Source organism: Biomphalaria glabrata, chromosome 6, assembly GCF_947242115.1.
Source record: "Biomphalaria glabrata chromosome 6, xgBioGlab47.1, whole genome shotgun sequence".
Lineage (NCBI taxonomy): Eukaryota > Metazoa > Mollusca > Gastropoda > Planorbidae > Biomphalaria > Biomphalaria glabrata.
The window spans coordinates 3,228,180-3,240,580 of NC_074716.1; the positions used below are offsets into that span (position 1 = coordinate 3,228,180).

The 12,401-nt window shown below is 37.4% G+C and overlaps 2 protein-coding genes across 5 annotated transcripts in view; both read left to right on the forward strand.

Moving 5' to 3' along the window:
* The window catches only part of LOC106061432 (uncharacterized), a 73,563-nt gene extending 61,830 nt beyond the window's left edge, over positions 1 to 11,733 (forward strand). For 3 of the 4 annotated variants that reach the window (XM_056034102.1, XM_056034100.1, XM_056034103.1), the window contains exons 5-6: positions 547 to 1,172; positions 8,960 to 11,733. In XM_056034102.1, coding sequence (XP_055890077.1) covers positions 547 to 1,172; positions 8,960 to 8,977 — 644 coding nt within the window. In that variant the 3' untranslated portion in view covers positions 8,978 to 11,733. The remainder of the gene's footprint in view (positions 1 to 546; positions 1,173 to 8,959) is intronic. The other variant, XM_056034101.1, reaches the window with a different exon arrangement.
* LOC106061980 (proteasomal ATPase-associated factor 1-like) overlaps positions 1 to 12,401 on the forward strand; it is a 164,626-nt gene that overhangs the window by 12,409 nt on the left and 139,816 nt on the right. The window lies entirely within an intron of this gene.

Sequence of the window (12,401 nt, forward strand, 5' to 3'; positions counted from 1 at the left end):
GGAAAGGGTGTGGAGTGCGCTCTGGACTGTCCCAAGTTACAACCCTGACTGATGTTGTTTTCTGCATCCAAAATTTATCAAACAAACAAGCAATTATACACTCACTACTTTGAACATCTTCCACGAATGGTCTGATGTGTTTGACAGGTTTCATATGTTTTTGTAGAGCTGAAAATTGTTAAATCCTAGCCCAAACCTCCCGCGAGATAGCGGGGCATCGGCGACAGGTTCGAACCAGGAAGGCACCATTGAGACTACAGTCCAGAGCGCCTACCAAACGACCAGGCAGCCACCACTAGTTTATTCTAAAACAAAAAAAAACAACAAAACTTTGTTTCTGGTATTGCGGGTGCCAAGCTTTTGTTTTCGTTCTCCCTTTCTCTCTCTCTCTTTTTTTTTCTTGCTCTCTCTCTCTCTTTCTCTCTCTCTCTCTCTCTCTCCCTCTCTCTATCTCTCTCTCTCTCTCTGTATGTGTGTGTCTGATAATATTAAGACATACTTAAATCTAATTTCTAGTCTCTAATTTCCCGATGATTCTACTTCCAGATTATGGCTTCCGGCCCAGAATTCCCTACTCTCTATACAGAAAGAAAAGAGCGGTCAAGCGTGCCAGGAGAATATCTCCCTTTAGCGGCCACAGAGGCGCCCGCCGCATCAAGAGAGACAGCCTGTCAGACCTCTACGGGGCATACGCCAACGAAGATCCCAGAGACGAAGCTGAAGAGTACATTGCCCTGAGCCCGGAGGAGAAGGACTACCTATATAGACGACTTATTGACAATGTCGCTGACCTGTACGATGAAGGTCAAGGGAACGAGCTCCAGGAGATCCCCATTGAGATCCCTTACATCGAGGAAGCCGGCGACGCCCCCTACCTCCCTTACGAAGTCTACGGCGAGAGCAGCAACTATAACCCTTACCTTGAGGGCTACAGGGGCGCTCAGCTGGAGTATGAGCCGGCGCCCACGTTCGCCAAGAGGGGAATGGTCGACTACTACCCGTTCGAGGAAATGGAGAAGAGGTACTTCTTCCCCTTCAGTGACGAGCCCGACACCCACTGGGGCGCGTTTGTTCCAGAAAAGAGAGATTACAATGAGGCAATTCAGAGGCTGCAGAGGCTGGCTGAGGCGTTGAATGACAATCCTGGGGCTTATTATAAGGATGCACTTGAGGTAAGGAAACACTTGCAATGTTTGCGTGGTTCTATAAAGATCTAAAATTACAACGATTTTATACTTAACCTTTTGGGAACCGCTGTATTCTATTCAGATCTATCTAGTAAAGCCTAAGTATAATAAAATACTTTTAAAAAAGACTGGTTGTTGATTCTAGCTAGGGCTAGACCTTTATCATCTATTATTACTAGATTTACTAGTATTCACCAACTCTAGGACTAGATCCAGATGTAGGTCTAGATCTAGATATAGAACCAAGTCGGCAATTCGGCAGACTGGGCTCTATAGCTGTTGGTCAGCAGATAGTCTAGGAGACGGAAACTCTGATATAACACCTACGGCTATCTGTTGTTCACAGCCGTCTCAGATTTCTGTGCTACTGTGGACTGCATTTAGCTTAAGAGTGGTATCGGTCTGCGCGATCCAATTATCACTTTAAAAAAAAATGAAGGCAATGCAGTAATTAGCCCACAAAAAAATTATTATTATTCTATTCAGAGGCGGCCTTAGGGGTTGGCGAGTGGGGCGACCACCCCAGGGACTACGCCTTATGGGACCACGAGTACCCCGCGTTAGCCCATCGTACAAATATCCGTGGCCCTGATATCACTCTCGCCAAGGGCCTCGCGCGCTGCTAAGGCCGCCTCTGTATATTGTTTATGTTTTGTGTTGACTGAAGCTATGCCCCCGAAATCTCTTTTGTCTTCGTATAGCTTTAGGTTTTCAATAATTTGTCGCTCTTGTTTTTTCTTTTCTTGAGGACATCAAAAGATTGTCTGTAGCGTTATTTAAAATTTGATGACAAGCATGTCTCCAAGTAGTTGTTGACATCATGTCCAGCTAGCCGATTGTGCTTTTTTTTTTCATTTAAAAAATCATGGTGTTAATACCGCCATTTTATGTGTTCTTTTTTTTTTAAATTCTGGTCTCTATCTAATTTTGTTTTCTCTATCCAAAAGAGAAACACCGGCCTCTGCTCAGCCGCACTGTAGTCATTCTTTTCTTCTCTGTCTAAGCTATCACTAAGACATAGTGCATCGCCAGTGACATCATAAACGTGACGTCTCAAGAGAAGATGATTACGTCATAATCGTATCATGGATCAATCTAGTCTTGTATGTTAATCCATGACTCTTCTAGGTCGTTGGTTTTCCTGGCTGAGTCAGGCAACCCATCCATGCTCTAATGGCTTAGGGGTAGTAGAATTTGAGCTGTGGCAGATGGTGATAGTTGGAAGTTATTGTATTTTTTGTTAAAATTGTATTAAGTTTCTCTTTTTTTGGGTATGAAGTTTCCACATTTTGGCGTACTGATTGGACGAATGTGCATTTTTGGTGGATATGGATTTTGATTTGCACCAGTTATTTGATCTATTTCTAATTGAATGTCTAAATTTTATTTTCTCTTTGTAAATTCAATCTTCCCTGCCTGGTTGTGAGGTTTGTGTGCAGGACTGTCGTTCGTCCCGGGTTCAAACCCTGCCCTCTTCCATCTCCCATCGTCCTTGCGGGAGATTTGGACTAGGAAGTAAATTATCTTCAACTATGAAGGAACATCCAAAACATATTAAACATTTCACAAACATTTCTGCCCATATGTTAGCTAGCTCTTCCTCTACAAACTGTATCTTATAAATTTCAGACGTTATTTCAGACGCTAATTACGTCCTACGTGTAATATTTTCTATCTCTGGTATATTCCTTCCCCAGTTATTATTAAGAGTGCGTCGTAGTCAGCCATTTCGGATGTGTAACATTATAATAGTAGTTGCAAATAGAGGCGTCTTTTTGGATTGCAAAAATAATTAAATACAATGATAAATTGACAAGAATTGGCTACTTCAAAATGGTGATCTATCCCATATAATTGCAGACAATTTATCAAGTCTATGTTGTGTTCTCACAGAGAATAAATTATTGTAGGCTATTAAACAGAACAATTAATTAACAGAAACTTAGTGTTGATAATAGTATACATTGAAAAGTAAAAAAAGACCCCTAAAGTTAAGAACTTGCGATCTCTAAGGCAGATGATGTAAAGATCGTTTGTTTCTGAGGCCCACGGTTAATTAGGCTTTTATTAGGGTGCCATGTGGCCAGCACAACGAACAACCGCCTTTACTTTTCCCCTACTAATGTCAGGTACCCATTAGAGCTGGATGGACTCATAGGCCCCCTAAGATCATAGAATTAAAAATTCTATTCTTCACCAGGATTCGAATCCGGGATCTCTGTTCGGATGCCAAGCGCTTTACCGCTCAGCCACCGCGCCTCCAGACATTGAGAGCCATCATTTTATTACGTCACATCCTTTGAAGGCCTCTCTAGTCGCTACTTCTTTTGCATATACTTAAAGCGCGAAGACTTTTTGAAATGGATCGTTTGCTTTGTTCTCTTCATACCCAGCATGCCTGTCGGTGTAATCGATTCCATTTCCTAACCCTCAAACAACTGTCATCTCTTTGACAAATTAGAATTATTGATTCAAGTCGTGACACGACAGACAACTATATCATAGACCTTGTCAGATATTATATCATTAAATCAGCTTAAGGCTACCCGGTGTAATTTTTTTTTCCACGTCCTCATTTTACATGTAACCTTCTTCATATTTCCTGCCATGACACCGGACGCATATATTTTTGTAAAATATAACGGTCATGATATAGCCTTTAAACGAATGCAGTCTACATTAATTTCAAAAACAAAAATATATTTTACCAGTGGCGTCACTAGGGTCGATACTAATGTGTCACATATGAGGCAGTAGAGCTTGTGATGTTTGTAATGGGCTTGATCATCGTTAAGTTATCCTGGTCTGTATCCCGCCGCCTTTGTAAGTGACCTCCAGCTGTCTTGTTCAGAAGCCGCCTGCTACCAGTTGCTCTCTGCTATGTCAGTTAAAACAACTTGGAGCCTAAGCTGCTCTTTAAAGCGTTTCCGCGGGGCACCTCTGTTACGTCGACTACCTTTCAGCTCACAAAAAAAAAAGACTGCTTTTGGCATGAGTTCGTCCCCCATACGGGATACGTGCCCTGCCCAGCGTAACTGTCGGACCTTAAGAAGTCCCTCTATATTGTCCACACCGGCGTTTGCAAGGACATCGCTCTTTGTACTGCGGACTTTAAGAAAATCCTCTGCCGAGGACAGACGGCGAAAAGAAAATCTAAATCGACCACCGACGGACAACGGTTATGCCTGCGCTAGGTGTAAGTAAAATATGTAGGTCGCAGCTGGGGCTGCGGAGCCACGGAAATGCTGCATTCCTCATTAATCTTCGGACTCGAAGACAAGCCTTATTTATCTTCGTGTTTGGCAAGACGTCTTGTAGCGGGCCAGTTCAGCTCACGCAGAAATGCGTTAACTCTTTCTCTCCTAACTGACGATACCAGCGTTGATTCCACCAGAATGTGGTAAATAATTACGTAGAGAAAGAGTTAGTAAAACGATGCTAGGCCTACTTTACTGGGGAACTATTTTTTCGTTCTGGCCTAAGAAGTTATTACACTCTAGACTCGAGCTAGTAAAGACGCGTGGAACTATCTGCTTCAAGAGAATAGTAATAAGTCTTGTTGCTAACATCTTTCGCGAGAACAAAAGTTCGACTTACAAAATGAAGATGTAATTATTTTTTTAGAACATTGGTAATAATGTCGATTTAACTTTAGTAATAGGCAGTTAACGCCGGAAGTGGTAATGGTTTTAAGCCTATCATTACCTACAAAAAACGCTTCCAATGGCACGCGTCTCAAATAGCCTCTGAGAACCAGTGCTAAGCCTGTAAGCTTCGGGCAGGAGCGGCTCGTTGGCGTTGGCTGGCTACCCATCTAGGAGAAGGAAAACTATTTAGTTTAAATCTCCGCTGTTACACCCAAACATGGGTAATGCTTCGGGAGACAACCCTGAGAAGAAATCAGGACCTGGTGATCCTTAGGGAAATTGTGGCCCACTGTGGTACAACCTGGCAGAACCTGAGCCGCTACTGATCCCAAACTGTATCGGATATTTCCGTTCCTTTGCTCACGTAAGCTGCGTGGACAGGGGGGGGGGGGAACTGCTGTGTGAGTGACATAAATAATGCTCAGACTTCCATCTCGCTTAAGGAGGTCAACATAATAGGCTACTACTCAAATATAGAAGTAGAATGCAAATACAATCATTTTGTTTTCTTGTCCTTACTACGAAAAAAAAAAACGCCTTCTTCACCTCATGTTGTATTCAATTCTATTGTGCAAGCACGTGACGTTATGGACATTTGTACCAACAAAATGAATTAATTAATTAAAATAATATAACCCTAGTTGCGGACTGAAAGGGTTAATGTGTGTGCGGCCTACTGAAACACATGATTCAGGCCAATCACACAAGTCAAGGACTGTTGAACAAGGGACATTACTACTAATGCACGCAATATGACCAATGTTATGGTCATGTGACCACAAAGCCTTTACAGACGAGACAGTAGAGTCCAGGACAGCAAGCAGTAAGGACTGTGTGCTACGAAGTGAGTCCTCGAAAATGTAGCTGTAAGAGCTAGAGAGACTTGCAGTGATTAGTTCGGCAGTTCTGTTGTGTAGCAAAGCATTTGAAGTTAGTGTAGCCGATTGTGTTGAATTGGCTGTTGTTGATGTTATTGTAAATAAACCGCCACTTTGTTTATTGAAGCTCTTGTTGTCAAGTTGATGTTTTAGATGCGTTGTGTTGTTGGGCAGTGTTTACAGAAGGCCTGATTGAGAAGATCGTAACAATATGTATAAATTTGGAGTCGTTGTGGCTGAGTTGTAAAGCGCATGGCTTCAGAACCTGTGGGTCAAGGGTTCGAATCCTGGAATTTTAAAACTTCGGGATCTTTAAGGCGCCTTTGAGTCTACCCATCTCTAATGGGTACCTTACTGTTACGATAGTTGAAAGTACACAAACTTGACATAAGAACATTTAAGATCATAACAACTTTAATCAGCCATCTTGGCTACCAGAGTAGTGTCCCCTATGCATGGGCACAACTCTTCCTACTCTATACAGTATCTATTATGTGAGTTACCATAGACATAAATAAATATAGACTGGCCAAAGGAAGTAACTTCATGTAACTTGAAAACATGTATATCTATTGTATTCGGATTTCCGAATTATCAAAAGTTGCTTGATCTTCATTCTTAGAGATTAAACAAAACTATAATACTTATATAGGTTATGGCTGAAATAGATGAGATGAACACTTAACTTTTATACTGCTCATAAATGCTGTATAATAAAGTACACAAAATTGCAAGTCACAAATTTTCGTTTCATAAAACTTTAATCGGCCAGTCTATATTTATTTATGTCTATGTGAGTTACTGAAAGGGGCATAACATTCCATCAACACTTACAATGGTTGGGGGGAGGGGGGGGGGGGCGGTTGTTAGTTGTTCTTAGTAGTGCACCATTCGCAGAACGAAATGTCGGTGCGCATCACAGGGGTACAAATCATAGTTACAACACGATACATAAGCGAAGAAGAAACCTGTGACGACTAGACTTTCAAGGCGGCTCTCTTGAGTTCTGCTACTGACGTCTTCATGTCATAAGGACGTCAGTGACAGGAGATTAGCACGTCATTATAATACATATTTCACATCACGTCAAACATCTCTTGTCAATGGCGCTGCTAGAAGCAGGCTTAAGTATTTAAAAGCCTTGAAAAAAAAAAAAGCTCATTATTGATACCTCTGCGTTAAAAAAATCACTGTCGCCCTGTTTCACAATATACACTTTACTTTTCAATTAGCCAGCATGATGCCATTAAAAGGGTTTATTATAAAACTTCTTTCTCGGTGAGAAACAAAGACAGAACGTCATTATATTTTTTTTGTTCGTTACATTTATTCATGTTGTTTTAAAGTTTGTTTAGTTCAAACAAAAATGTTTTAAGTTTGAAAAAAAAAACAATAGATTTTTTGTTGTATCATTGGTAGAATAAGTTCTTACTTCTAGACCTAATTAGTGAACATCTCTCTTATAGTTGATAGGATTAAAATGGAAGAGGATTTTGTAATTTGCCATTTAAACCAATAGAAGGCAGGAGAGCCGCTGGTTGACCACTTTTACGTTATACGGATGTATGCAAACGCGACATGAAGCTCTTCGGCACTAGCAGTTGGGAAGAGGTGGCACTGGACAGATCCACACGGAGAGAGAGCATAAAGGAAGGGTCACGAATTTCATACACAACAGAAGCAGAAAGAAGGGTGATAATGCAACGGCGCCTGGTGATTACGTATGCCCAACCTGCGATCGCAGCTGTGTATCAAGGATTGGCATCTTTAGTCACACAAGAAGTTGCTAATGGAAAAGATCGTCTTTCGAGACGTAAAATGCCACAGATTTAAACCATAAAATTAAATGATGCACACAATCACACAAGAACCTGGCCCTCCCAGATCCGGTGCACAACAGAAGATGATTTCAGCTGCCTCTACAAAATGTTACAATTTTCTTGTAGTGATGTTAACTTTAGTTTTCACAAAGACCCCCCCCCACAGTTCTCTAAACTAGAGAACTAGCAGCTTCAATGGGAAAGGCCGTTATTAGTTTGTGTAGTCTGTTTGCCCGTTTAGAATTAGATCTCATAAACTAGAAAAGATCTGTATTGCAGCTTCCAGAATTCTGGAGCCACTGCTACTTAACTTCTAAAAGCGAGTAACCTTTTTTTTTTTTTTTTTTTGTAACAAGGGTGTCACGTGGTCTTCACAACGACTAACCGCCATTACTTTTCCCCAACTCAGTCTTCACCGGGGCTTCAACTCGAGACCCTTGGGTTTGGAAGCCAAACACTTTACCACTCAGCCCCCCCCCCCCCCCCACACACACACACTTGAGGCAGAACTAACGACGTGAAGCACAGACTTATGACGTTTCAGAATACGAGCACACAAGTAAATAACAGTAGATCTTTGGCGTTTGAAATTTAATTAGAACCACCTCCCCCCCCCCCCAACTGCTGCTTAATCCCCTCTAAATTGAGCGATTTTTACTAAAGTACCGGTATGGCAAAACTAACAAGTAATCAAAGTCTAGTGAAATAGACAACACATATCCTAGATCACTCGATGTGTCTCTATGTAAGACGTTGAGACGCACACAAAAAGTCAACCTTACTTGTTCTGATTACAGTCTAGCTTAATCAGTTATCCATTAGTGGAAATAACAATTGTTACCGAGCTTTTATCAGCTCTGTCTGTCTGGTAAAAAGTTTGGGCATGTTATTTCGCCGACACCCAATCTCGGATCAAGATGAAATTTCGCACACTTATTTCTTGTACCTGACATCACAAGAATCAATATTAAAAAAAAGTAACTATTGACAATTAATTATTTTGTTATCAAACAATGGAAAGAAATTGTACTTGACTGTGTGGTGGTATAAGCTGATAAGTCCCCTTTATACTTTGTGGTTAGTATAATAGTACATAGGCTTGAGCATGCTACTTTGAATTCAAATTGTACAACTTTTAATTTATAAACTGCATTTAAAAATTGATCAAGGTAACATTTACACAAATTTAATTGCATGATGCCAAAATAATAATAAGGCTTGTCTTTGAGTCCATAGATTAATGAGGAATCCAATAGGCTTATTTGTCGTGGCTACACAATCCCAACTGTGACCTACATATTAAGGCGCTTAAGTTGACAAAGAGATTTTCATTTTTGTTTTATATTTTTACCCTTCATTTTCAATGTTCTTTTAGACATAAGTCTTGTACCGGTATTTATTTGTGGATTATTTTTTTTTCATTGCAGGAATACCGGAAGAAGTAAGCGAAGGCGACTGGGTGATCACCATAGACATAAATAAATATATATAGGTTTGTGATGTGGATCTATGTTTGTTGACATGGCTTCTTTATTAATATATGGCGGTCGTCCTATCGATTCAAATTGTTAGAATTAGTTTGTAGTCAAAAAAAGTCAAAGAAAATGAGCAGAACGTGCTTTAATGTTCGTAGTACGATAGGCCAAGGATAAATTCTAAAGGTTGAAAAAAAATTGAATATTATACACATTAACTTTTAGTTTCAGTAAGTCAGAATAATTCAGTATCACTGTGACTGTGACTAATTTAATATTGATAGATCTAAATTTAATAAAATTGACTAATATTTGTAATAACTAGGTCTAATACTTTTCATACTTTTTACTACTAACTATTAAACTAGTCAGTCTATCATCTATGCATGCAGATTATAGACTAGATCTAGTATAAGTATAGATTATAGATCTAGTGACAATCTTGAATCTAGTCATAGACTATTTATATACTAACTATAGACTAGACTATACAGATTACAATTATAGTTTATAGTATAGTATAGTACTAGTAAAAGTAGTATTTTTTTTACTATAGTATTTATATAGACTACATCTAAATCTAGTATTTAAAACTATTTATAATTAGGCACGATTAGAGATATAATAATACAGAAGGGGTTCTATCAATTATATAGGTTATGACTGAAAAAAACAACAACTATAAATACTTTTAATTTTACACTGCTCATAACTGCTGTATAACTCATACAAACTTATCTTTTCCCAAATGTTTCCCATAATAATTTTTACTTTATCGTCCAGTCTATATATATATATATGTCTATGGTGATCACTCTCTTGTGATGAAGAAGCAAATGTGTATCTGAGAATGTTGTGGAACAATTTATTTTAATTTTTTTTGTTACTTGGCTAGGACTTGGCTAATATACAATCAACTGTCCCCTTGAAGTCGTATGAAGTTGAAACTTTTTAAATATAATGCATTTCATTTTGTTATTCAAGATTTGTGTATGGAATCAAAAGTGGAAGGTCAGTTAGACCATATGATGCATTTTAGACCATATGTTGTAGCTTAGCAAGTCAATTAGTAAAATTACTAGATCTAGAAGTCTAGATCTAGATAGATGATAGATCTAATTGAAGTAATTCACTAATTGCTAAACAAGAAACAGTGAAAATTGCTAGACTATAATTAGACTTAGTAGATCTATAATTAGAAAATGGGCCTATTATATTTAGTCTACTACATTTTCACCTTTGAATGCATTAACATTAAGTTATGATGTAAAAATGCACATATTATTTGCCTACCAAATAGTCTAGATCTAGATTATAAACAATGAATAGATTGTGAAAATGTAGGCTCTTCCAACACCTGATTATTATTTTTTTTTTAAATAATGTTTTAGATTAATAGTTCTAGATCACTTTGTTTATTAATTATTAAGTAAATATAGTTCCAGTTTATCAGAATAAATTTCAGAAGTATTTGGAAGGCAGTCGAAGTCAAAGTGTTATTTACAAGGCTCTGACGCCATGCGAACGTGCCATGCATTCATTAGTGTCTTGTGTTTTTTTTGTTTTCCAAACCAACTTTTTATTTATTGAAGTTTTATTTAAATTTCCAACTTTTCTGTTTTCATGTGATCGTATTTATTATATTTATCTATTCTGTGATGTTTTCCCCCCAAACAAGTGAATGTTATATAGTTTTGTGAGACAATGATCTCTTTTTTAAGAATAGTCACACACTATATCAAGCTGTAATCATTCCTTATTTGTACAATAATTGTTTGTATTTGAATATCTTCTCTTTAGAGTTAATCTCATTTTTAGAATTGTTTCCTGCATTTAATTTCCAACTGCTATAACAAAATAATAATTTCACTCAAATTGATGAGGCTAAATTTCAGATGTAGTCATTCCCGTAGACATATTATGTCTATGGCCATTCCATTCCATAAGACTAAATTTCTGATATATTTTATTTATGACATGAAACATTGAAATGTTGTTTTTTATATGATGTCAACCTTTCTAGCACTTAAGATTTGACAAAATCTTTTTTATCAAGAACCAAGAAGAATTAGAAAGTGATGATTTTTTCCCCCATTTATTTATTTCTGCTTGATATTTTGTATTCAACTTTATTTCTATCATTGTTTACCTCAGGGGGTCTCCAAGCTGTAGTCTACAAGCTGGCACCAGATCTATTCCATTCTTACAAGTTTTATATTAGTGATTTCAGATTTAAAACAAAAGAAACTTTTTGCCCAAGATATACTTTTTTTTTTACATGGTTCAGTGCCCTACCCCCAAAAGTTTGATCACGAAAAGCATACATGTGAGCAAGACTTTCACTACAGTACTCTTATTATAAATAAAAGAGAAATAATAATAAAAACCATGGTTTTTATTATTATCAGAACATGATATTTTAAATCTTAAAACAACTTTTGAAACATTCCCTGTCTTTGGTTTTCAAATTTTTTAAATCTTTCTATTTTGATGTGAACCTCTTCAACCCAGCTCATCTGAACATTGTGATATTTGAAACCTGTGTACATATTGATATTCAATCCCATGTTTGATTTTTTTTTTCTTTGTGTATTTATTTTACTCCCTCTTTCTGTGATTGGTTTAAACACTTGAATATTTTTTTTTGTTTCATTATCTGATGATCCCAGTTTTGATCAGAAAGTACTATCAGATAATAAAGGGATAACTCTGATAAAATATTTATACACCAAGAGTTGTCTTTTTCATTTCCATCACAAAACATTTCATTTCCATCACAAAACAGTCACTGCATTAAGATGCCTGAGAATCTCTGCAAATTTCGGGGTAAAACAAAGATCAATCAACCACACAGTATATTTTGCCACAATAGAATATGAAGTATAAACAAATCTGACACTCAGTTATACGAGACAATGTTGGTTTATACATTAAAATTATTTTAGCTTTTTTTTTTTTTCTACCAAAGCAACCAACTCTACCATCTGGCTGATAAAAGCAGCTCCAAAATGACCCACTCTTTCTCTGTGGTCTCAAACGAGAAACACTTGAATGACAGTTGCATCAAAAGATGCACTGATTGGCTCATCAAATAAACAATGTACCAAAAGCTAACAACTTAATGTTTTCATTAAAATAATTGTATTACATAAAGGAAATATAATATTGCAACACAAAGTAGGAGTTTTACTGAATTAAAAAAAAATCCAAAGAAATACTAATAAAATCATCTATTTGGGGCTTAAAATGATAGATAACGTGGTTAAAAAAACAATAATTGTTAAGCACTAATTTAAGACAAGTAAATATTATGCTTACAAAATAAAGGAATAAAAATGGGACATAATCATTAGCTTTAAAAAAAAACAAGCAATAAAAATTTAAAAAAAAAATG